The following is a 27,089-nucleotide window of genomic DNA, read 5'->3' as shown; positions in this document are numbered from 1 at the left end:
GAAATCAATCCCATAGTAATATTATTACCCTTTATAAATCTGCCTAAACCCAATCACTGTCTTTATTCCACTTTATTCACATTATTCCTTTTTATTTCCTTCTATCCTTACAAAATTTGGCCTGAAGACTCCCCAGACGTTGCTCCAACACTGAGCTCCATCACTTGACTTTGTGATTTCCGTACCCCAGTGACAGACTCTCAGCATTTATGTTGCAATAAACATTTACCCCACTAAGCCGAAGGGTCCTGTTTTAACCGCACAAGTAGAACAAAGTTGTAAGTCCCGGGCACACAGACTGCGTGGGCATCTCCAAAAGCCCCTGCTGTTTTGGTTCCTGTAGGTGCAGCAGTGCAAAGTGCAAAACGGCTTGCTGAGATGGAATACTCATTGGAGGCTTGGATGATTAATAAATTCACCCTTAGTCAGCAACATCCCTGGTGTCATCCCTGAAACAGCTTTGCCAATCACAGTGACGCATGATGACAACAGCTCGGCAAATAGAAAGAGGCTTCTCAAAGGAATCATGTTGTTATCTGGATGTTGTCGAGCGGCATGACCTGAACACACAGCACCTATAAACCTGCATCCACAGGCAATATGTGAGGGTTTTCATTAAACCTGAGCAGTGATGATGTCATTCCTGCTCTTTCACTTTTATGCGTACTCTATCTAACGCCATAAATGCTCACGTCATACAAACAGCAGACACAAGAATGTGTCAAGTATAAAACTGAAAAGAAAGAAAATGAAGTCTTCCAGAGACAACATCTCTTAATGGACGAGTCTGATGTATGTCGTTACTTTGTCGCAGTCTGGTAAAGGTAAATAGAGTGGACAGCGGAGCATAATACTGTGCTGTGGCACACACTTCTCAAAAGCAGGTTTATCAACACACTGTATGTGGCCTGAATCTTTTCATACAAACATCTTTGGACACATTTTCAAAATATTTTTTTAGTAACACAAACTGATTAACCAACGTTCTTGCTTCAAACTAAATAAAACAAATTTTCTATGGCTTTTTAAACGCTTCTTCTGGCCAGGGAGTCATTTGTTGAAATGGTTTATTTATATTTCAAGTATTATTCCACCATTTGTGTGTGCTTGCACCATGTATTTAGTTTGCGCTTTGTTGTTAATCTCAAAAGTGGCAAGTGTTTGAAGCCGCGCCACAAACTGATGTAGTACTGCGACCTCTGTTCTCAGTGCAAAGTAACAAGACACATTTTCCAACAAGATGCCAACATTTTGCTTCGAACTACATCATTTGAATGATTCTCCCAGCAGGTGGCACCTCTCCTCCCACGTGTGCACTGTGCGTTCGGAAGCATCTTCTCAAATCAGCCCTTGTCTCCTCTTTTGATCGTGTTGTTGGAGTTGCCAGTGCTGTTAAACTTACCACTGGTGTGCAGACTTCCCATAACATCCTCACTTGCAAACATAAAAGGGCTTTCCTCGCATGTGCAATCATTTGTGTAATAGAAGAAGAGCATGGGGCTAGAGTGTGCAGACATCACAGGGAATCACCGTCGATGATTATCAAGGTATTGGATTTAACTTTGCCCTGCCTCATTTGCTCCTTTCCTGTGTGAAGAGGGCATCCACCAATTTCTAGCGACAGCATTTTTACACACTGCACACTATCCATGCTCCTCAACTCACCATTAAAAATAAACATACGGCCACTCATGGATATTAATAAACAAATTAATAAATGATCTAGAGATTTTACAGAATCCGTAAGAAGCAATGGACAAGAATGTTGTCTCAGAAACAGGAAGTCAGAGAGTAAGGAGACACAGTCTGAGACAGTATATTGGATACAGTATATTGCTGTTAAAGGAATTGGCTGACAGAAGGAAAAGCATGGCGTTAAGCCAACTTCATCCATTTAAGTTAAAAAACATAACTTTACATAAATGTTGGAATTAGACCAGGAAATTAATGGCAGCATTACATGACTGACTGCCAAATGAAAGCATTTTCAAAAATGAAAGTTGTGTTCTTTAGCAGCAGTTTGAAATCAGAGTTTTGAAATCTGCCACGGTGGATGTTACGAAAGAAAAGGGCTTGGTCGAGATTTTTCTTTTGTATTGGCAACTGCGACTCTGACCCAATAAATATGTTAAAGACTCAATAGATGGATGTTTGAAAAGTTAGATATTTGCAAGTGCAAAATCTAAGCCATGTGTCTTGAAAGTGCAGTGAAGAATAGCACAAAACGCCTTCAGGATATCTGGCAAACCTGATCCCCGATAGTTCACTTGAATATTAGTTGACTGTATTCATTTTTTCCCCCGCAGTAATGAAGCTGTGATCCTCTTTTGTGGTGGTACAAACATTAGATCGGCCCTTTGGGCTCTAATGGATGTCAACACAGGTTAGGTTTCTCCAAAGAACATCCTGTCTTTAACTAGAACACACACGCGCACACACACACACACACACACGCACAAGCACACTTTTCATTCAATATGCAAATTGAAATTGCAGTTCATTTGCTGATGAAAGAGGATTCATGCTCAATTATATCTTAATGGGTTGGATATAACACCGTGCTCAGGCCAACAGATTTTTATTCTGCTTTTTTTTTTAATTAGGTCAAATCTGACATCAATTTCCTAAATCAACTTGAAGTAGGCCAAAAGTGAGCTGACCTGACCCAGCAGAGCGTTACGCACATACACACATACAAGTCTCTCTTGTCATGGACTGAGTTCTCCAAATTCACACGCACCAGAATGCACGCGCCAGATTTCGCCTCGACTCGGCTTATGGATAGATATATAAACAAGAGAGCGCGCGCACGGGTCCAGCGCCACGCACAAGCCTGATCCTGAAGGCGCGAGATGGGAAGGAGAGAGAGGAGAGAGAAACGGACTACAAGTCAGTGAGTGAGGGAGAAGGAGAGAGAGGGAGGTGGCAAAGATATGTGAGCTCTCCCTGCAGTTTGTCAGTCTTTGTTTACTCTCTGCCAGCCATAAACTGCTCACTAATAGCTGCTACACAGAACTCTACAGCCCAGCCAATAACATTATGTTGAGGGGGGGGGGGGGGCTCCCTGCCCTGTGTTCCAGCCTGGCCCGGGAAGCAGAGTCCGCCTGAAAATTTGGAATGCAGAGGGGGTTTAGCAGAGCAGCAGCGTGGAAGCCCCGGCAGTGTTCAATAGCAGCAGACCGATGCTGCATTGCGCTCCTCATGGAGCAGGTCGGCCCGCCGGGACACTGCATCCGCACAGCCGTCAGTGTGTGCACGTGTTTGTGTGCATATACAGAGGTGGAGGACACTGCCGACAAAGAACACAAAGAATGTCTGATAAATAAGGAAACTGGAGGAAAGAGAGCTGGATGCAATGTGTAGTTCCAAAAAAATCAATCTACCTCTTCTTGGTTGTAGCATAGGTTCGGCAAAGGCTACTTATTGGCTTAGAGTTTGCATTGGCAATAGGTCAGGGACATTAAAGCAATTTGTGTTAGAGGGCGTGTGATCATTTCTGTCTCCTTGAGAAAAGGATGAATGAAGCCTTCTACTACTGCCCCGGCAGAAGGAAATAGCTGCACCAGCAGAAATGTGACTGAGCTCTGAGCGGACTTGTGTTAAAGCCAGATCATCTCTTCTTCCCCGCGCCTCCCTTTGTCCTTTTGTATGAATATGTGAATAAAGATATATATATATGTTTCTTCCACCAGGAGCTGTCAGCAGCCGGGACACCAAGCCGTTTAATCTTCCTCTATGACAGGATGGGGGGGGGGGGGGGCGGGGTCGGGGGTGAGGTCTGTCCCCGGTAACCGACATACACGCACGGCGACCCAACACCGCCTCTGCTGCCTCTCCCGTTACAGCTCAGCGATCGAGTTACGCGGCCGGGTGAAAAAAATGTTGCAGTAGCTGAGAGAGAGAGAGAGAGAGAGAGAGAGAGAGAGAGAGAGAGAACTGCAGCATCGCTGGAGACCGGCAGCAGCAGCAGCAGCAGCAGTCCCAAGCAGTGCAGGTGAGAGAGAGAGAGAAAAAAAAGCAAGAGGAGGAGGCGCATGTGGAGGAGAGAGAGAGAGAGAGAGAGAGAGAGAGAGAGAGAGAGAGAGAGAGAGAGAGAGAGAGAGAGAGAGAGAGAGAATGCGGGACTCTTGGAGAAAGACGCATCTCCACTCGGGCCACCACCACCGACACATCCATCCCGGACACAGGATGCGCAGGATTACGCCGAATTGATGCTGATGTCGGGATCTCCCCTTGTAGCTCGGAGAAGAGAGAGAGAGAGAAAGAGATAGAGAGAGGGAGGGAGAGAGGGAGAGAGAGGCTCTTACTGTGTTTCTCTTCCAAACAGCCTCTGGTGAGAAGAACTCGCACTGAGGAGCAGGGAACACTTGTCTCCTCGTAACTTGCGCGAGGGAATCCGACGTCTTGGCACGTTGCTCCACTGCGGGAGAGAAGGAAACAAAACGATACAAGAGCGAAACGCAGCTGGACCCGAAGGTAAGACAAGACCCAGTCGCCAAGACTCAAAGACTTTCTTCTCAAACTGATTTTTTTTTTTAAATTCCTCTCTGAGGATGTGACTTCATGGTTTTTTTTTCTTCTTCTCTCCACTGCGTCCGAGGAGCAGATCTGTGTGGTGGTGCGTTGTCCTCTCTCTCTCTCTCTCTCTCCACATCTTTTGTGTAGTGGTGCTGCATTGCAGTTTCTAACTGTGAGAAAGAAGCGCGAGAAAAGCCTCTGTCCCAAATGTGACCGGAATAAAAAGCACTTTGGAGTCATTCTGACCCGATAGGCGTCCGCGGCTGGCACAGTGGTGGAGAGCTCTGCTTGGAGAACGAGTGAAGTGGATTTATTAAAGGTTGGCGCATTACTTTCTCTCTCCCCCCCCCTCCTTCTTTTTGTTCGCAGCAGGATGGCTTTTCTGATATCTCTGTTGCACGAGCAATCACTGCTGTCGAAGTTGTGAAAGACCCCCCGCGGAGCGCCGGAGGAGAGGGCGCGCAGGAGCGCGTCCCCGGGACCTCGGGCGGCAGTCCGCACAAGGCAAAGCAAGGATACATCCGACACCCGCGCTGCAAGGGGAACACACGCCAAGCCACAGAACCATACGAAGAGGAGACAAGCCGCAGCAGCCCGGACAGGGAGAAGGAGCCATGCGGGGGCTTGGCGCAGTGCCCCGCTCCGCGGCGCGGCCTCTCGGCCTCGTGCTGTTGCTGCTGCAGCTGCTGACTCAGCCCCCGGGCGCCCACTCGGCCCTCCGGTACCGGGTGGCGGAGGAGGGCCCGCCCGACGTCAAGATCGGCAACGTGGCCGCCGACCTGGGCCTCACGGCGGGCACGGGCAGCGGGGACGTCACCTTCGCCCTGGAGAGCGGCTCGGAGTTCTTCAGGATTGACAACGTGACAGGCGAGCTGACCACTGGCCCGCGGCGCATCGACAGGGAGAAGCTTCCACAGTGCCAGATGATATTCGACGAGAACGAGTGCTTCCTGGACTTCGAGGTGTCGGTGATAGGGCCACTGCAGAGCTGGGTGGACCTGTTCGAGGGCCGGGTGGTCATCACGGACATCAACGACAACACACCTTCGTTCCCCTCGCCTGTGCTCCAGCTCTCAGTCGAGGAAAACCGCCCAATCGGAACCCTCTACCTGCTGCCCACGGCGACAGACAGAGACTTCGGGCGAAATGGCATTGACCGGTATGAGCTGATCCAGGATGGTGGAGCCGGGTCAAGTTCAGCGAGGCGCACGGCAGGAGGAAACCCTATTGCTCGAGTGGATGGACTCGGGGACCGGAGGGGAAGAAGTGGAGATAGTGGAGGAGGAGCCAGGAGCAGTGTGTTCGAACTACAAGTTGCAGACATACCGGATGGCGAAAAACAGCCGCAGCTCATTGTGAAAGGAACATTGGATCGTGAGCAAAAGGACTCGTACGAGCTCATCCTCAGGGTCCGAGATGGAGGGAACCCGGCGCGCTCCTCCCAAGCCCTGCTTCGTGTTTCCATCACGGATGTGAATGACAACAGCCCACAGTTCGAGAGGTCCACGTATGAGGCGGAGATGGCAGAAAATGCTCCTCCGGGTACACCTGTACTCCAGGTCAGAGCTTCAGACCGCGACATTGGAGTCAACGGGCAGGTGGAGTACGTCTTCGGGGCTGCCACTGAATCCGTCAGACGACTCCTGCGACTGGACGAGGCAACCGGATGGCTGAGCGTTCTTCACAGGATTGACAGGGAAGAGGTGGCTCAACTGAGGTTCACGGTAACTGCCAGGGACAGGGGTCAGCCTCCCCGCACAGACAGAACCACGGTCGTTTTGGCTGTCCGGGACGAAAATGACAACGTCCCAGTCGTGGAGATCCGCAAGATTGGACGGATCCCTGTTCGGGATGGTGCAGCGTTGGTGCCTGAAAATGTGCTGGTGGACACACCGGTGGCTATGGTGCAGGTGTCAGACCGAGACCAGGGAGAGAACGGGGCTGTGACGTGTACAGTTGTAGGAGATGTCCCATTTACACTGAAGCCAGCTGGTGAAACGGCACTCCCTCCGCTACCTGCAGATGAAGCCTTCGACAGGTAAGGCTTATCAGAGGTAACCATTTTAACAACTAGACCTTAGTGTTTATCAGTAAGCAAACAACCCAAAACAATTAAACAATTAAAGTCCTTGAATTAAGATTCAAGGACTTTGTTATAGATGGTAAGTTAAGTGAGCAAACACATTAGATAGTTATGAAGCAGTATCCAATATTCGCTTCCTTCGATTTGGATAGGATTATGTATTACTCTTCTTCAGTGACGACAAAAATGGTAGTGCTTCAATAATCATGAGTAGTGAGAATTCCAAATATTAGTAAAGTATAATGCACCACTTGTTCCTGGTAATTTTGTTAACAATTGTAAAGTTGTAACGTTGAATTTCAAATATAACAATATATAGATAGGCTGCATGCAGGCACTATCCGTCTCACACTCTACTGCTCCAGGAGAATATTTCTGTTTTCCACAAAGACTTCAGAGGAGAGTGGCTCAAGTATTGTTGCATACATATTTTAATGGATTTTGGTTGAGAATGCTGCCTCTCATTCACCGAGGTTACAACGTATTCAGAATTCCATATAATCTGTAAAGCAAAAATATTCAGTCAAGGATTTTATGCTTTTTAAAAATATGATATCAGCAGTACCGACTACAAACTTCAATGCTCCTCAGTCAGGTGGGAATGTTGCAAATAGAAAAAAGCCATCTTAGGATAGCACTGCTTCTACTTCTGACACCTATATCATAAGGTAGTTTTTTGTAATGAATGCAGAGTTGTTCTTTGCAAAATGAAAAATCAGTCAAAAAAAAAACAAACAAACATCAGAGGTCTTCAGCAAAAAAAAGTAGTTAATATATTTGTTTAGTATTGTTGTCCCTCTGCAGATGACAACACATAACCCTAACCCTAACATATTTTTTCATCTTCCCAGCTTTTCAAATGTGAGGATTTTCAGCTGTTCTTTGCTTCAAATAATTGTAAACTTTATATCTTTAGGGACTTTGGAATGTTGTTGTTGCAACACCAGATATGCTAATTTGTGAAAAATCCCTATTTACTCATATTAGCATATTATAGAACATTCCCCTTAAAACACCAACACAATAATTAACAGCCAACACCCTGGAGACAAATTAGTTAACTGATGAAAAGGGAGCATCACTAGTGCATTATATGACTTTGGGGACAAGACCTGTATTATTTCCATTCTGTGTAGCAACTTCATTGATGCAATTTATTTTCTAATCATTTTCACAGGAACAAGAAAAAATACTTCCTACATACTTCTGCCTTGCTGGACTACGAGGCCACCAAAGAGTACAGTGTAACCATTGTGGCAGTAGATTCTGGAAGCCCCAGTCTGTCCAGTAACAGCTCCCTGATGGTGCGAGTGGTAGATATCAACGACCATGCACCAACCTTTGCCCAGAATGTTGTGGAGGTTCACTTTGCAGAGAACAACTCACCTGGTGAGAGGGTAGTCACTGTGGTGGCTACAGATGCAGACAGTGGCAAGAATGCAGAGATTGCGTACTCCTTGGACTCCACTGCTAGCGGGCCATTCTACATAGATGCAGATAATGGAGATATCCGCGCCAATGGGGTTTTGGACCGTGAGCAGCGGGAGAGGTATGAACTCCGGGTTATAGCCAAGGACAAGGGCACCCCCTCCCTGCAAGGCTCCGCGACTGTTGTTGTTCAGGTGACTGACCGCAATGACAATGCACCAAAGTTTGTTCAGGAAATCTTTACATTCTACGTCAAAGAGAACCTGCTCGCCAACAGCCCGGTTGGCATGGTCACTGTGACTGACGCTGATGAGGGCGAGAATGCAGAGCTCAGTCTGTTTGTGGAGATGGATGGTGTTGACTCGAAGAAGGCAGGAGAGAAGATGGAGGGTGAAGATGGAGAGAAAGAGCAAGGGGAAGAAGTGTTTTCCATTGAGAACAACACAGGCACTATCTTCTCCTCTGCATCGTTTGACCGTGAAAAGCTTTCCACCTACACCTTCCGTGTGCGAGCTGTGGATGGAGGGGAGCCACGCAAGACTGCCACCGCCACTGTCTCGCTCTTTGTGACAGATGAAAATGACAACGCCCCCTCAATCACCTCTCCGGCCAATGAGTCTTACACCCTTCTTCCACCAGCCAGCAGTGCCCGCACCATAGTCAGAACTGTAACTGCCATCGACTCAGACACAGGCCCAAATGCCGACCTTCACTATGCCCTAGTGGGAGGAAATCCCTTCAGACTGTTTGAGATCGGTCACACCAATGGAGTGATCACACTGGCAGAACCCCTGGAGCGGCGCCACAGAGGTCTGCATCGCCTGGTGGTCCGGGTCAACGACAGTGGTGCCCCCTCTCTCTGCGCAACTGCCCTGGTTCATGTCTTCATTAACGAGAGCTTGGCCAACGCCACCCTTGTGGAGGCACAGGTAATCTTAAATTGATTGCTTAAATGCATGTAACTTGAATGATGGAAAACTTTAGTAGAAGAGGTAATGAAACACACTGTTTGGGTGTGTGCGGACCTCTATTGTTCCACAGAGCTGATAATGATAACCCATAATGACGGAGATGATACTGTCCTTTGATCCATTCAAACAACAGTGATAACACATTACAATGGAGGAGGGTGGTAATGACAACTGATTGTAGCTGTTTAAACTGCAAAGAAGATTATTTTCTTGATAGACTGAAATAAATGCACAATTTCAACATGCTGTGCAGTGTTGCAATTTTCTGCCCATTTTTGAGGAAATAATTACGTCTATATTTGTCCCAGATATAGAATCCCGTTTCTCCTTTGAAGGCTATTGGCGAAGCCAGCTTCTTTGTAGTTAGGATCCTACTGGTTCGTGTTCTTTGTCTAGCATGCATTCTTGTAATGATGGTTTGGATAAAATAACTGTTATTACTGAAGTGGTTTTTCTTCTATGGAACATTGAATAGCTGAGAGCATTAGGTGTGTGTGTGTGTGTGTGTGTGTGTGTGTGTGTGTGTGTGTGTGAGAGAGAGAGAGAGGGAGAGAGAGCACATAAGGGGTGAGTGTGTTCGAGAGGCAGAGGGAGAGAGATGGGCCTGTCCCAGTTCTGGCCTTGTGATACAGAGTAGGATGAAGTATGTCAATTTGAAGAGAAGCTATACTTTAGCAGTGTCTCTTCACTATAGACCTGAATATTGATGAGGCTTTAGAGTTAGTTTTGTGTTATGCAGCACATTCTTAGCAGAACAGAGACAGTCTGACTTAGAGGAAAGTAAATAAAAAACATTACAAAGTCTACATAAAAAAATGTTCACACTGGAATAAAGGTAATGTGAAATTAATGGGAATGTGAATTAATGTACTAATACTCCCACTATTGTTGAATTAATCTCTGTTGAGCCGGCTTGAAAAATTTACACTGGTGTGCAGAGGTAATTGACATTGCTGAGATACCAGAAATAACCACAAATTTAGCATGTGCTGTGCTGCTGGGAACCTTTCTCTCCTACTTGCCCTCGTTATTTTAATCAAATGAACTACCCATTATGCTTTTAAAAAATGTTCAATTAAGCTATAAATGCTGGCAGGTAATAATTGCTAAAACTTCTTCTCTGGTTTGGACAAGGTAATTGGTATTGACTAATAATTAAATCACCCTGGTGGTCTTTGTTACAGTTTGTTCGGAGACAAAAGCTTGTGGTTTTAAAGCCTCCTTGAAACCTTGGTTCGGAAGCCATTCTCATATTTTCCCTGAGGAGAATGTCTTCCTCTGTCAGGTCTGTGCATGTAACATGATGTAAACAGTTTAACACCAAAATAGCTCCGAGATATTAGAGAGGAAAAGAACAGTCAGGCAGATAACCGGCACAAATCTTCAAAATGTTGTTTTTTTTGGTACCCCAAAATACCATACCTATGCCGTACCTTGATAGAGACCTTCTGCATCAAAACACCCAATGAAAATTGTTCAAAATGTTTTGTGGGGAAAAAAGAAGCTGAAAGTTGTGATCTTGAGGAAACACCTTGCAATGCAGATGCTTGCAGCAAATGCTTCTCTATTGCAAACATTGCATATTATCACTGCAGTGCTTCCCTGGGGGTTTCAACTTGTGACAAAACAGAGAGTAAGACTGGAAGCACCTTGGGTGATGAACATGATTTCCAAGTGAGAAATTTGAACCTCAGATAAGTTCTTTCAATTTGGCTACAATATTGTTTGACTAGAATACGTTTGCGCTTTGTGTGCTTGATATCGTTTATGTGAATGAGAGCAAAACACAGTACAATCACAAATCCAGTGTAATCGCAGCCTGAGAGTTTTGACTGACATCATACGGAGTCAACTTGGCATCGAAAAGTGTTTGTTTGTTGACCCCTTTCACTACTCAAACGCATGAGTGCAGATAGAGGACGTGGGATTTGAGCCAGGAAACAGAAAACCTTTCAAATTTAACACTGTCATTCAAGAGTAGAACGAAATGTACAAATTAAAATGAGGCTGAGGATTAGAACTAAACACTTTAGCGCTAAGCGGTGGAACAATGGTGTTGACAGGTGGAATAAACTGTGCAATGTGCCTAAATGACCTGGGCCGTTGAATCAAACAATACGGTGTAATATGTCCGAGTGGGTATGAAAGCCATCTTTGATTACAATATGCATAGTTTAGTTTGATTGTAGGGAGGAACTTGGCGGAATAACTGAGTAGAAGTCATTGAGGAGAGCACCTCCATATCATAATGAAGTCAAACTGAGTGGTGGATGGATGCCAGATGTAATTAGGGAAGGAGATCGGCTGCTACTGCTGCAGCACCGCAGCAGAAAATGACTCCAGACTTTTCCAATGCTACTGGGTGAACCACATGGTGGGCAATTAGTTACAAAATGATGCTGCGGAGTTTGAGCTATGGCGGAAGAAGAAGGAATTAACTTGTGATATTTGAGGCGTGGCTGTCATCCGGGAAACTTCACTGTGCTTTGTACATCGTAAAATCCCCTCACTGTGAAGCTGTTGAAGACCTTCAGGGATAATATTTTCACATTCTTGAAACTTGTATTTCATCGTAGATGAAAGTTTTTTTATGTTAAAATGGGTGATTTTTCCTTTGTTTTTTAAATATGTGCAGCATGCTTTCTATTAATATAATTAAAATCTAACAATTACAGTGCTGCAGCTCTCTATTCTTGAGCTGAGCTTTGAATTCGCTGAGCTGTGAACTGCACCGAAATCAGGCACTCTCTAAGCATGCCGGGTCAATAGTGTGGTCAGGGGAGAAGTCCTTGTCTTGGTCGCAGCATCGACATCCGCAGTGTCATGCAGACAACAGAATCCTTGGAGAGTGGAGCAGATAGATGAGGGTGTTAAGTCCAGCCGGAACAACGCTCATGCAGCAGAATGGAAGATTCCTCTGGGAGTTTTGGATGCATCAGAGGGATGCACTCGAACACTGGCCTGGCTGTTGCACTTATCCAGCTGAACACTTGTGTCTGTCCTGTGTGTGCCCAACACTTTTTATGACTATACATATCTTGCACTCAGTCGGGAATCTCTTCTTCTCACATGCACACATGCATATATACCCTGCGCTTCCTAATATGTCTCTCTATGTCACCTATACCTGCAAGCTCATCCTCAAACACAAACTCGGCTGCCGCATACCGTCAAATACTATATACACGTACGGTGGTACATCGCAATTTTCCCTCTGTTTTGCACGCACAATGCAGCAAACAGTGCATGAATGCACTAAGCCAGGGAGATGCCCAGCAGAATGAGAATGGAAAGAAATACTGCAGGCAAAAGAAGAACAATGGGGCTGAGGGGAGAGTGGATTCTGCTGGAGCGGCCCTGTGCAGTGGAAGCAGAATAATGGAAAAGAACCAACACAACTTGCTCAAAAACAATGAAAGTTAACCCAAAGATAGATGGTGATGAAACAAGGAAATATAACAGTCCCCTTCTTTGCTTGGGGGTACCAAGAAGTGATATTGAATAATGCGGCTCTATATGAATAAGCCTAATATGTCTTGGGTAATGTAATAAGCAAGTTCCACAGTGCAGTTGTGTGAGCAATACTATCTGCATTATTATGACTGCTGCAGGTTTTACTGCAGTTATTATTATTTTTTGGTTATCACAAACCACAGGGGCTTAAATTCAACTTCACTCTCTCACCTGCTCACTGTTTCGCTCCTGTTCTTTCCTGTGAGCCTTATTACCCGCCACTGTTAAGGCAGCAGAGGATTACAGGAGTATATAATTTCCAGCCTTGACGGGCCAAAGGAATTGTCATATATATGAGCTCTGAGATGAGGTGTCACGAGGCTGCAGAATGAGTTGTCTCACTAATAGACAGGTTGCACTCAGTGTGGGCTCGTGTAGGTGCACGCAAACGCGTCAGTGTGTGTGTGTGTGTTTGTGTGTGTGTGTGCGTGTGCGTGTGCGTGTGCGTGTGTTTCTGTATTTTGTGTTTTCATGCATAATGATTCTCCCAGTATAGTTGCTATCTATTGATTGGCTATATTCAGATTCATGACCCTGCTCGACGCAGCCCTCTGAGGAACAGAACTCCACAGCCTCACTGCCTCCCGTCAAACAAGGCTCCACAACCAGTAATGGCTGCGTTTGTGCCCCGGCATAACTCGCTTTCTTGTAATGATCCTTACAATCTCCGACCGTGTGTGTGTGTGTGTGTGTGTGTGTGTGTGTGTGGATAATAATGGAAGATCATTGTTATTTGTCTACTGTCTTAAACCCAAATATAAAAAAAATGTCTAACTGTAGCATATATTGGTTAAATGGATTTGCATGGATTTGCCTTAAAAAGAACAACTATTATCCTTAAACTCAAAGCCGTAAAAAGAAAATGGCTCTAAATGATTCCACTGAGCTCACATATTTACAATAGCCTTCTATCTGTATAGCCATCCAGTTTGGAGTGCAAATAATTGAGAAAGCAAATCCACGTCTACACTATCATTTACAATAGAGACATTGTTCATTGATTGGACAGATGATGTGTTTGTGTTCTGGGGATGAAGTCACTGCACATCTCTTTCTTTTAATTGCACAATTATTGACTGTTTCTCTTACTTTTCCTCTGCTTACTGCCCAGACCCCAATGTCACAAGTTTCCCTTTATTCTTTTAATCAGCTTCCAACAGTATGATCCTCTGCACTTCCTGTAACACGGCCGATGATGCGAGATCACAAGTGGAGAATTACAGGCGCAACTTGAAATGCTGCAACTGTGAAGCAAGAGCAATTATATATTTAGTGACACACTGTGTGTCTGGGAATAATGGGGAAGCTCCTCCACTAAAACACAGTGATGAGTTTAATTACGTTGAAGATGCTGTTTGATGTTTCTCTGTGGCTCACACCCACTGTGTCATCTTTAACAGTCACAGTTTTGGACTTGTTTCTCACTTTTGCTTTGTCTCTTTTTTTCCTTTTCTTCTTATTATCTGCCTCTTCTCTCTCTTGTTCTTCTTCCATCTCCCTCTTATCACAGGTGGCCCGCAGCCTGATGTCTCCACTGTCAATGGACATTGCTGGGGACCCAGACAGTGAGCGTGCATTAGGGAAACAGCGCCTCAGTGTAGCTATTGGTGTCCTGGCCGGAGCCGCAGCGGTCATCTTAGTGATTCTCCTTGTAGTTACAGCTCGGCAATGCGGTGCTCAGGGCAAGAATGGCTACGAGGCCGGTAAGAAGGAGCCAGAGGAAGACTTCTTCAGTCCTCCAGGAGCTCAACCGCATGTCGGCCGTGGTGGAGGATCAGACCGTGGACGCAAACCTCGACGGGACAAACGTAACGGAAGCGGAGGTGGTGCGGCTGCAGCAGGAGGGAAGTCAGACAGGTCGCTCTACAGCGGTATCGTCACAGTCAACGGACTGCGTCGCCATGCCAATGATGACGATGACGAGGATTTGAGTAGTGCTAGTGAGCGCCTGGCCGCCCGCTACTGTGCTGTGGAGGGTGACCCTGGCAGCCCACGGATGGGTGGTGGCAGGAGGCACCAATCGAGCCCAGATCTCGCCAGGCACTACAAATCCAGCTCACCTCTCCCTGCAGTGAACCTGCAGCCCCACTCCCCCCCGGCTGAAGGAAAGAAGCACCAGGCGGTCCAGGAGCTGCCTCCCTCCAACACCTTTGTGGGCAGTGGAGGTTGCGTGGGCAGCGCCGGCTCCAGCAGCAGCAGTAGTGGGGGCAGTGGCAATGCAGATGCCATGTCCCTGGGATCTGACCAGTGCTCAGAGTATGGCTGCCAGACTGGGAACAAGTACAGCAAACAGGTAGGAGTTCTGGGAAGGGACTGGGTTGACGTTGTCTTGGTGTATCTTCAAATTTAGTTTGCCCTGCCCCCACTTTATTTAAATCAATCTAAAAAATCCCAGTCAGTTTTTTCTCTATCTGTCTTTCTCTCTCCCTTTTCCGCTTTCTGGCCTGTGATCTCTGTCTCCTCCTACTCTTCATCTTTTCTCATGTATCTGCTGACCTGCTGTCTTGCACACCCCGTTGCTAACATCTGAACACCATTTTATCTGCACAAAATAGCAGTCAGTGTGTGCGCACAGCGGCTCGCACACCCGTGTGTCTGTTGTGTCAGCATCCTAAGCCCGTGAGCAGTGTGATGCTACCCTGCTGTCAGAGAGAGTGTGTGTGTGTGTGTGTGTGTGTGTGTGTGTGTGTGTGTGTGTGTGTGTGCCCTGTGTCAAACGGCAGCCCTCTGTTTAGCAAGATATTGCAATGAACATGTATCAACCCTATACTGTAGCCAAACAACATGTGAATGTGCATTTGTGTATCATACATGCATGACTGTGCACGTGTGTGTGAGAGTGTGTGACTATGTAATGACTATGTGAACCCCTGAGGAGTTGAGTTGGAGTCAGGACACAGAGGGAGTAGGCCGTCCAACAGTGTAATTGGTCATTTTGTTCCTGTTTCCCTTGTCAAGCTTTTATGTTTCTTCTGTTTAGCATATATGCTTATGCTGTGATATCAGTTGCATAGATAATGGATGCACATGGCTTTGGTGTTTGCTCGAGAAACTGCAGTTAAAAGCTGACGACAAATAAATACTGCATAGAGACCCTTTTACACACGCACACACACACGCCCCATCTATCATTGTAGACACACTGACACAGCAGGGTCTCCCTAGTCCGTGGGGAGTGCTCCCAAGAGTGATGTTTGAGTGACAGCTAACCCTTCTTAAAGGGGTGGTGTCTCATTTCCTTGACGGACAGCTCTACATTTATCCTCCCTGTGGTGAAAAAGTGCTGATGTGGTCATTAAAAACGGAAGGAGAGGAGCTTCTTAGGCTAATCAATCCATACACGGGCTCTCTGATCCTGCTCATCAACACACACACACACACACACACACACACACAGAAGAACATGCACACACCCGCCAACACACTCCAGAGGTTAATCCATTACGGAGTCAATCCTCTTAATCTGCCGTTCCCAGGGAAAGAAAATGCTTACTGGGAGAGTTTGGTGTTCATGCGTACGTGCACTCAAAACGTGCCAGCGCACATAGAGAGACACGCAGACACACAACCTGACAGCATAATGAATTATTGATTGTATGGGGTAATTAACTCCTCTGCCGTGTACCCCGCTCCACCCCAGCCTGCCCCCCCAAATATCCAGCAGCCAGTGGTATCAAACATAGCACTGTGTGGGTGGGTGTTTATGTATGTGCATGTGTCTAGGACTTTGGATGCTCTTATGTGTGTTTGTTCGCGTTCGTGTCAGGATTTGTTAACTCAAACAGTTTGGCAACGTGAGCCGGTCTGTGTCAGTGGGTGACTCTCGCTGTGCTTGAGGGACTGCTTAGTTCAGGAAACATATGCACGGGTGCAATTGAGAGATAGACTCAGCGACTAATAGGTGGCGAGTGAGTACCAAATGTAGGAACTGGGATGCTGACAGAATTTGGAATTGGAGTGGGAGAGAATTATAGGAGGTTAGAAGTGAAGGAGTAAACATGATGATGGAGGAGGGAGGTTGTTTCAAGGTGAAAACTCAAACGTGTTTGTTCAAACAAGTCGGCACATTGGATGAAATTGTGTGCTCAGAAAAACACGTGATAAAAAGTGGTCATCGTGGATGAAGTGCAAGATTGCATCAGATTTTATCAACATGATGAAACTGTTCACAGATTTCCAAACGATGGGACAAACAACAAATACTCAGAAACAGATGAACATTCAAGGATCTTTATCGTAAAACTCTTGGATGCAGAGGCGCAGGGCTGGAAGTAGGTGAAGCAAACAGCAAATAAAAACCAGATCAAACTTGGTTTGGAGAAACATCAAACAAGCTGTGAAGCAGTTTTCCCATAGACGTTTTTTTTTGGGGGGGGGGGGGGGGGGGGGGTTATCTTGTGAACAGCTTCAGTGTTTCAAACTTTGAACTTATGTTCAACTTCTTGACAAACCGTAGCCCCTAAATAAAGGAGAGCCACCAGTACTTCCCCGTGAACACAAGGTCGGAGTTTCCCCCCTCAGGCACATGTGAACTGCAATGTGTCAGACATACACGTGAATGAGCTGCTAACTTCCTCTCTGAGTTGTCATTTTCAGTCAAAATCCATTGTCCAACATTGTCACTAATGTCCATGGTGATTTTGTCAGATGACGTTGTGGTTGTAATATCAGGATTTTGAGCAGCTGGGAAGTGGTTTGGAAGTGACTGGTGGTTATTTAGCCTCAACTCACTATTTCATACTCATTCTTTTGTTGACTCACAAAAGAAACTGAGAGACATCTGCAGCTCACGAGCACAGCTTTATTGGTTATTCGGCTGTGTTAAAAATTGACCACAGAGAGTGGAGCAGGAAACAAATAGAGGGCTGAGACCGGCTGGTACTGACACAGAGTACAAATACGACCCAGTGATACCAGTTGTTTACAGCGGTGACATTTGGTCATATACTTGGTATTGACCATTAAAATCTTAATTGTTCACTAAGAAGAAGGGAAGGAGAGAGGACGAGGCAGGATGTCCATATTGGCAGGAGTCGGGGGGAAAGAGTAAAAGAGTGATGAAGGGGCTGTAGGAACAGGAGTGAGAGACAGGGGTCAACTGAAGGGGAAGAGAGGCATAAGACATGTGCAAGAGAGAGGAGCTGTGACATAACAAAGGCAGTGTGAGCCAATGAAAAGACAGAGTGGAAAATACATAATTGAGGATGAGTCTCTGTGTTTTGCATGTTTATTAAGGGTTTGCATCATGAGAAACTTTTCAATATTAGTGCCTGTATAATATCGGTGGTTATTATACAGGCACTAATATTACCTCACGATACCTCCCTTTGTTTCCATAATAACCTGTCTTTCAAATTTCAAATGTTGTCTAGATGCAAGTAGCAGAACAAGAATTTTGCCCAAATAAAATAAAATGAAGTGTAAAATGAGCAATATTCTGATTCCAAACAGCCAACGCTCAGACGAGAGAAGAGGCGCCGCAGACGCATTTTGGTCGGCACCAGAAAAAGTATTGACTTTCGATACCCGGCCCTAATGCTGATAAAAATTTGTGAAAAAGTCGAAGGTATGTGCTTCCAAGCAGGGAGAGGCAGGGAGAGCGAGGGGGAACGAGGGAGGTCTGGTCTGGGTGGCAGCCAGCGAGAGAGAGAGAGAGTGGACTGCTGAGATGTGGGTCATCAGGATACCCATTGGCATCAGGACCCATTAATGATCACAGCAGTCACATGGCACTGCAGTCAATATGGGCAAAGTGGCCTCATTCTCCCCTGCAACCACTACCACACACACACACACACAGACATAGTTAGAGAGGTTTTCTGTTCTGTTTGCTGTCCTCAGTCAACCGCAACAAAAGGTTGTTTTGGTTGTTTGAACTCTACATTAAGTTTCAGTTTTCTTTGGCCTTTTCTTTTTTCCTGTTCTTCTTACCGCAATGTGTAACTGATCTTGATGAGCACTTTGCGCCCCCCTTTCTTTCTACCTCACCTTTTGACTCTCACTCTTTTCTTCCTCTCTTTTGCTCCGCTGCTTTCTTCTGCAGCCTGCGTGGCCATAAATCTAAACACCCCACGGCTGCCACCTTTTGCGCCGTCCATGCGCCACGCTGACCCCTGAGAACGAATCGAGTCAGCGTTCTTTCACTAGTGCCACTTCTTCTTTTACCGTAGTGAGCACTTTCTCTCTCTGGACGGAGCGAGTGTGTGGGGGCGCGGTGCCACAAAGGCTGAATCGAACCAGACACACCTTCTTACACACACACACACACACACGCGCGCCCGCGCACATCCAAAGTCTAATCAATGCCACGTTAACGAGGCCAAGACTGCAGCAGAAACAGGTGGGTTGACGGCGCAGTTTTTTGCGCATTGCACATGTTCTGCAACGCTTGGTGAAGGTCAGCGCTGGACTCTGATGACGCCGGGCGCCTCAGTGTTTTGACACAGCAAGGACGGGGTATGGAGATGAGTTTGTGGTGCGCAGGACTCATCTGGCCTGCAGTCTTGTTCATCTAATTGGACTGTATGGACGGGCGCAGGCAGAGATTAGGTCTACTGGATTATAAAATTGAAAAGCAGCTTTTCATTTCGACGAAATCCCTCCAGGATTAAATATTATGAGCGTCTGTCATAGATTCAAACGCGCTCCTATACGCGCACACAGGCATGCCACATGAACGCGTCCGCACATACACCTCCTGTGATAACCCGCAGCATGTATTAGGGTCATAGAGGTAAAGGCACTGTCAATCAGAGAAAACATAGCACCCCCCCCCCCCTCCCGCCCTCCCGTTCTCTCTATTACACTCAAACTGTAACCGACCCATGACCCCTGTCATGATGATACCACAGCGCACTGATGCATTTATTAAAGCCACAGCGAGTCCGGGCCATGCTGCCGGCCATATGCTCATGGGGTGAGTAGGTGGGGAGGTGGGCAGGTGAGGAGGCAGGGGGAGCGAGAGGTGAGAAGGACGTGGTAACCAAAGTGGGGATCACCCAACGGGGCGGTCTGAAAGCTGATCTGCTGACCTGGAGACAAAGGGCGAGTGGAGGGGACAGGGAGGAGTCAGTGGGCATCAGAGAGGGAACATGAGCCAGACAGAGAGAAGCGAGGGAGGTGAAGATGATGAGAGGAGATGAATAAAGGTACAAACGCTACGGGAAAACGGAGACAGATGCATGTTTGTGTCAGACGCTGGAGGTGGAACACATGCTCAGCCTGTACACATTGATTTTCTGCTTGGCCGCGATCATATTCCTAACCGACCTTCTGCGCTGTGCTTATAGGTGCGTTCACACTCGCAGTTCAGTTTCATCGGCCCCGAATAAAGAAAATCACTCAACACCGGTGCTGTTTAGTTCTTGTCCCTTTTGTGTTTAACTTAATTACAAAGATTAAATCACTTGGACTGACTTTGAAACATCGGGCTTCATCGTCTCCTCTGGTGGAGACAAGGAGCTCGAGTAGAAGTTGGCCGTGAGCAGTACTACGACAGCTACTGGTGCTCATCTGTACGTTTTTAATTTGTTCAGTTTTTATTGACACAAGTGGAAACAAATTCCTGCATTCATGTCACGAAGTAAACTTTGATAACAATGTAGATGATCACTTGCTATGATTCAGAAGACACGCAAACCCTGCACATTTATTCAGGTAAGCTAAATGAACCGCTTCAATTAAAATGCACTTGTGTGCTGAAGCAGACCAGCGGTTTTCACACTAAACAGGCAAAGTAGGACTTAACTGTGATAAGAGGTGGTCGTATGTAGACGGGGAGATTGAAACCCCTTAATTCCTTCATCTTTGCGCCTATTACAGTGGACAAGAAGGCATCCTAACATCACTCCGCCTCCACTTCTTCCTCCTTCACTGCTCACTGGTTGTGAATCGTGCTGTGAGCACTGTCTGAACAGGTTTCTCGATTGATAGCAGTGTTGGTAGCAGTGCTGTGGCGGACTGCGTCCATGTACAGAAGTGACGGACGACTGGAGTGTGTGTTTTTCCATGTGAGTGTGAGCCGAGGACAGACGGGACAGGACAAAGGCAGAAAGACAAGCGGTGGGGGAATGAGGGAAAAATCGTCTTGTTTCCTCACTCATCAAGGTCACTGAGAGCCGGAGTGGGATTGGAAGTGTGTCGTCCCCCCCCCCCCCAGACTGTGAAGCTGATAATGTTACTGTGTTAACAACTCCTCCCTTCAGCTTTTGTTTCAAGCTCTCTGTGAAATGACAGGAATGTGGGAATGTCATTCCCACACATGCACGCACAGACAAGCCGAGGCGCGCGGCAGCCAAAGTCAGACGTGTGATTTGCACACACACAGACATGCCTGCTGAAACAAGCCCGTGTGTGTGTGTGTGTGTGTGTGTGTGTACATAATAGCACCTAATTACGCACCCTTCCAGATCCTCATGCATTATAACACTTTTTGCCACCAGCAGACAAACTCTGATAAGAATGTGATGACACCCCAGCGGAGGGCAAAGTTTTTCCGGCTCTTACATCAGTTTCTTCTCCTTCCACTCCCTCCGGAAAGCAATCACGTGCACACGTCCGGGCACACTCTGTCTCCTAGAGTCACACACATCCGTGGAGGCTTGCTAACACACTCTGTCTTAACTCTCTGACACACACAGACACCCGAGCGCACACAAAGACCCACATAGGCAGCTCTTTGCTTGGGATGCTTCCTTTTATTCGCTTCCTGAAGACTCCGCTCTGCATTGTGCGTCGCTGCGTTCGTCTCGTCTGCCTTCCAGCATTACCTTAATGGCTGTCTGTGGGTTGAGCAATTTTACTCAATATTGCCAAACAAAAGCGCCCGCTCTCACGCACTAGACAGGGATTCTAGACAGCTTAGTTGCCCTGTGACTGGTTTTATCCACCTACACAAAAGAATCTTCAGTGCATTAAGTGGTATCGAGTTGGGTTGAATTAAATTGACTTGAATGGATTTCGGATTGAACTGGACTGATCCCAACTCAGCTCAATTGAATAATTCAAACTGTATGGAATCCAGTACGACTGAGTCAAGCTGCAGCTGAACCAAGGGTGAAGGGATTTGAATGTGTGTTGTGGCCGTCTGCTCAGTGGGCAGGGATTTTTTTTATTACATTTGGTGGCGTGACCTTGAACTTCTCATCATTGTTGTGTAAGCTTGTATATTGACGTTTGTGGCCGTAAACTCTTTTCTGAAAGTTTTTGTTCCGTGCTCACTGGTTAAAATGTTCAATTCTGAATATACGCTGTTTGCAATGATCCCCAAAAAATCACTTTGGCTTCAATCCCATCTGCTACAGGATTTATGTAGATTTATGTGTCACGTGTTGAAGTGTCCTTAAATAAATAATCAGCTCGTACCTGCTGAAATCATTAGTCGCACATCTGTCGGGGATCGCACAGCTACCAACAGCTGTCTCACCGTCACGTGACCGGCGGACGTAAACAACCAGTCGCACTGATTGCTTAGCAGCTCAAAGCAAGCCGTGAAATGTCCTCTCTCTGTGTGGACACTGTTTTTCAAACCTCACCACTCAGTAACCTTGTCCCACGTCTGTGAGCATGCAGACAGATATGTGCCTGCTATTTCATTTACTTGCTTATTTCATTTTTTATTCATTATTTTTACCTCATAACTTAAAAAACTCACTTGGAAGTCAAGTAACTGAATGCATACGTATAAAGGCAGAAAAAACAATATTCAGACTTGACACATTAAGAATATAAAAAAGTTGAAAAACTGAGTTTAAAGGTTCAATTTTCAATCGACAAATGTATAAAGCTAGAAAGAAATGAAGAAAAATGTCATATTCAAGCACACCATTATGAATGATTGAATATTCTATGGACTAGTCACCTCGCGCTGTCGGTCTACTTCTGAGTTCAGTCCTCTGTAACTCATCCAATAAAAAAGCGTCTCTTTCCAACCCTCCATCCCCAACGTCTGTCTGTGTGCCTCACCCACCCACACACACACACACACACACACACACACACACACGCACACACACACATCCTCCTCCGTCTGTCTTCCCTCTGATTGATCTCTCTGTTCTCCCTAAGTGGTTTCATCTCTTTTCATCACACTCCATCTGGACCCATCTTTTCAAACCTAATTTTTTTAACTGGTTCCAAATCTTCTTCTTTTTTATAACACTTAATAGTTTCTTTAAATTTTGCAAATGGCTCTTAACAGCCCTATCTCTCTTTCCCTCCCCCTTTCTTTTTCTGTTTTTAGATTTTAGTTAAAGTCAGCTTTAGTCTTTACTTTAAATTTTTTCTGATAGGATTAAAAATAAGCATGCTACCAAGGAACAAGCCTAAGGTGTGAATAACTGCACTGTGCAATATGGTTTATGCATTTTTGCCACTGGCGAATTAGAGCACATTTCTTGCCGGATATCAGTTTATTAGATCTTGCGTGAGTGCGAAAGACTGGTCCTGGTAGCGCTGTAGTCCAAAGCCAATGTTTTTGCCCTGGGCTAAGTGTAACCATCTGTTTTAGAATTGTTGGAGGAAGATAGATTTATGGAAAGATCAAGTTGGAGATAGAAGAGAAAGAGGGAGGAAGAGGAAGAGATAGGGCATTTGTGGAAGAGGAGAAAAGACATTCCTGGTCAGTACCCAGGGCTGAGAGAAAGAACGGGATGGTGGTGGTGGGAGGGAGATGAAGAGAAATTAAGGGAGTGGAAAAAAAGGCGATGGTTCAGTGAGTGGTAGGGGGAGATGTGAAGCTACAAAATGAGAATGCATTCTTAGGTATCGCCTAGGGGAGAAAAGCTGAAGGAGAGGAGATTCACTCTGTGTGCCTGCGTGCGTGGGTGCGTGCGTGTGTGTGTGTGTGTGTGTGTGTGTGTGAGAGAGAGAGAGAGAAAATAGAGAGCTTTCTACCTGCTCGATCGATAGAAGTTACATAAATGTGTGTGGGCAGTGCCCCTGCCTACAGCGACGCTCCACATTATACACTGACCCAAGCCTCTCAGTGTACATGTGCACCTATGTGTGAGTGTATGTATGCGTGTGTTCGGATCCTCTCTCAGCTCCCGTTGCCTGTTCATGTCAGGAATAGACCAGATAAGAGACGCCCACCTATACACACACACACACTGAGAGAGACAGGTACGTAGCTGAACTACAAGAACTAACCGGCCAACCTTGTGGAGATAAATCCCCCGGTGCCTTCAAACAGAGGCATTAAAATAGTTTGACCTGTTTGACACACACAGCTACTCACACAGACTTCATAATCAGGCACTCCAGGTTTAACCCTCTGCTGTAGACATCACAAATAAATGGTTTCCACGGCCACCTTCATCCAAAATAGGTAAGCGTCATTGTTTTCTTTTCTTTCACCCATCTACACACAGACACTACTGAACCGAAACCCTGATGAATTAAACTTCACTTAAAATCATTCAGTGCCTGCAATATACAGAACAGCAATCGCACAGCGTTACGGCAAGGAGGGTTCATCGTGGGCCAACTCTGCACAGCTACAAGTGAGACATGCATTATTTAAGAGGCTCCCATCTACTGTTTCACAAATAAAGAGATATTATGAAGAAATAGCAACTAACTGCACTTAACTTAACTGCAAAATAAGGGGGAACGAACCAACAAAACCAAAACAACAACTTATTGAGCGTTACTCAGATCCACAGACGCACACGTGGACTTAAACACACGCACGTAGAAATATTGCAACCAAAGTAATGCAAATCTATCTGCCAATTAGGGCCCCAAACAGGTTTCCATGGAGATGAAACGGCAACCTCTAATTGGCCAGATAAAAGAAAACTCACATCTGAGCCGGCAACCTGAGATGGTTTGGAAAATATACTCACCCCTGTGTGCATGCATACATGCGCGCACGAACACACACACGCACACGCACACGCACACACACACACACACACACACACAGGTGTACACAGTGTAAGTGGGGATCACAGACAATTTATGCACGGTAGGGGGAGTCACACACAGTATCAGCGGTAAAATGAGAAGCGAGGATAGAGTGTGTTGACACAGATATGGTGTATTGTCAGGCACGGCACAAGCGCACGCTCATTGACCGGTCAGTCCCTTTTAAAAGTGTGAATAAAGCTTTGGTCGCGGTGTCGTGTTAACATGAAAGCTTTCACGGCTGTTAAAAAGAGCAGGCTTTGATTAGAATTTGATGTGCGCGAGTGTTTCTTAATGCCAGCCTCTGCTGACGACGGCCCTTTTAAATCCAGCAGAGCCGTTGCAGGGAGCCTTCCATCAAAAAAATATGTTGAATGGACAATTTCACCTCAACATGATCTCCATCGGGGGGGGGGGGGTTTCCGTTTTTTTTCTCCTCTGAATTTTCTAAAAGGCACAAGTCAAGCGTGGTTCTACATGCATGGACACATTTTAAGTGAGCTGAGGTCTCGACACAAAGCAGCAGCAGCAGACCAAACATGATTGCGAAACTTATTGACTAAAATGCTAACTGAATATCAAAGAACCTAGTGTAATTTCCACGTGCATGTTGGCATACTGAGGGAAAATGCCTCTGCGTGACTTTTACAAAGCTGTGTTACTCTCACATGGCATGATCATTATGAATGGTTTAATAATTCATTATCTAGTCCCATATGGGACTTTATGTAGAATGTGAGTCTGAGATCTAGATTGTTAGGAAGCCAGTTTACACACAGCACGACATAACTTAGACATTAGCTGGTGCACTTGCATCTCCAAAGTGCTTAATTCGAAGTTTGAGCTTTTTCATACAGTCAAGTCATGCATATATTCCATACACTGGAGGTCGTGTTGCTGTCCCATCAAAACAACCTTGTGATATTTCAGTTTTCATCTAAAGCTGTGGATTAATTTGGAAAAGTAATCTTAAACAGCTTTAAACAAGGCTGTTTGTCCTAGTTAATGAAAAGACACTTTAGAGATGCAACGTTTTCACAGCAGAGCAGCACTCTGCGACAATTATTTGACTGGTCGATTATGGGATCGACAGATACTCAATTAACAACAATTTCTTACAGTTTTCTTCAAAAGGCCAGGAGAAGAAAATTACAGCCTGCAATTTCATAAATGTGAATATTCTCTGACTTCTCTCCCTTGATTTCTATAAGTAGCTATAATTCTGGACTTTCCATCAGTAATTTGGTGTTATCACATGATTAATCTCTAAATTGACGGGTGGAAAAAAATCTAAAATAAATTTATAATGAAAGGCAGCCGTTTTGTTTGAGGCTCGGAAGACCTAAAGACAAAGAAATTCCTAGTTAACATACTGTATATTTTATTACTCTAAACTAAGAGAGTATACTTGTATCAATTATAAGTCATTAGTGTGGTATATACATGTTGTTTTAATATGCAGCAAACATTATGTTTCCAGCTGCTGCTTAGCTATTTTGCTGGAGCAGTTGTGGAATAATTTGCATTTTTAAACACATTTTTTTTTTTTGCATGATAATAAGGCTGATCAGCAGAGGCTCAGCTCTCTGAAACTCTGCTGGATACGGCTTGACTGAAGTCATGTCTTAACCATACTACTGAACCATAATTTCCAAAGGGGTCTGCAAAGATTGAGCCAAAGTACCTACGTATACGCTTCGAGTGTGTTGTGAGGTTATCACTGGGAACCGGGTTGGATTCTCCCCTACTTTCTCATTAACTCTCCTCCTTTCTACTTTCATTCAATGGCCCGACTCTGCACTCAGTCTCTGGTGACTCGAACAGCACACACACGCACACGCACACGCACACACACACACACACACACACACACACACGCACACGCACACGCACACGCACACACATGCAAGAAGTCTGTTTGCATACCAAAAGCATACTTCATAGCTCAAAGAAAATGAAAGATATATTAATTATACAGTCTACATTTGCACATGCACATGCACACACACACACACACATGTGCACACACACACACACACGCAAAGAATAAGAGAGAGAGAGAGAGAGAGACCAGTTATTTTATGCTTTTCCTCTGCGTCAAAAGAGACAGAGTGCGAGAATGATTGAGTCTCTGTACGTCAAGGAGAGAGGGAATGAGAATAAGTGTGAGGGGAGAGAAAGACTGCACTGTCTTCCCTCTTTAATGTGTGTGCGTGTCTGCGTACTTGTGCGTGTGTGTGTGTGTGTGTGCGTGTCGTCTACCCAGTATAACGCTCTCTCTGTGTCCCCGAGTCGCTCTCTGTCACTCACACACACTGAGACTATTGTCAAGACATTGGGCGAGGTGCCCCAAGACATTTCTGTGGCACTGTGTCTGTCACAGGGGTGATAGGGCGGAGATGGGGTTCACTCACTCTCACGAGCACGTGCGTGTGCACACACACACACACAGATATACCGTATTACCATTTTAGGTCATATTTATATGTAGGTGGGCGAGCCGAGGCAGTCTTCTCCTGGAGTGCACTTGCAATTGGCCTGAATTCGTGGCTATCGTGTGTGTGTTTGTGTACGTGTGTGCCGAGGTCTTTGTGCGTGTTTGTTTGTATCTGACAGCACATTAGGCAAAGCTATCTTTAACCTTGTAAAATGACTGACACTGATTCTAA

At 45.7% G+C, this 27,089-nt stretch overlaps 1 protein-coding gene across 2 annotated transcripts in view; it reads left to right on the top strand.

Moving 5' to 3' along the window:
• Positions 1–4,094: 4,094 nt before the first annotated feature.
• The window catches only part of pcdh7a (protocadherin 7a), a 38,807-nt gene continuing 15,812 nt past the window's right edge, over positions 4,095–27,089 (top strand). The window contains exons 1-5 of one of the 2 annotated variants that reach the window (XM_047334054.1): positions 4,095–4,476; positions 4,607–4,618; positions 4,888–6,556; positions 7,779–8,958; positions 14,024–14,806. In XM_047334054.1, the coding sequence (XP_047190010.1) occupies positions 5,133–6,556; positions 7,779–8,958; positions 14,024–14,806 (3,387 nt within the window). In that variant the 5' untranslated portion in view covers positions 4,095–4,476; positions 4,607–4,618; positions 4,888–5,132. The remainder of the gene's footprint in view (positions 4,477–4,606; positions 4,619–4,887; positions 6,557–7,778; positions 8,959–14,023; positions 14,807–27,089) is intronic. The other variant, XM_035636975.2, reaches the window with a different exon arrangement.

Source organism: Scophthalmus maximus, chromosome 8 (assembly GCF_022379125.1).
Source record: "Scophthalmus maximus strain ysfricsl-2021 chromosome 8, ASM2237912v1, whole genome shotgun sequence".
Lineage (NCBI taxonomy): Eukaryota > Metazoa > Chordata > Actinopteri > Pleuronectiformes > Scophthalmidae > Scophthalmus > Scophthalmus maximus.
The sequence above is the reverse complement of the archived record's forward strand: the minus strand, read 5'-3'. Positions and strand labels throughout refer to the sequence as shown.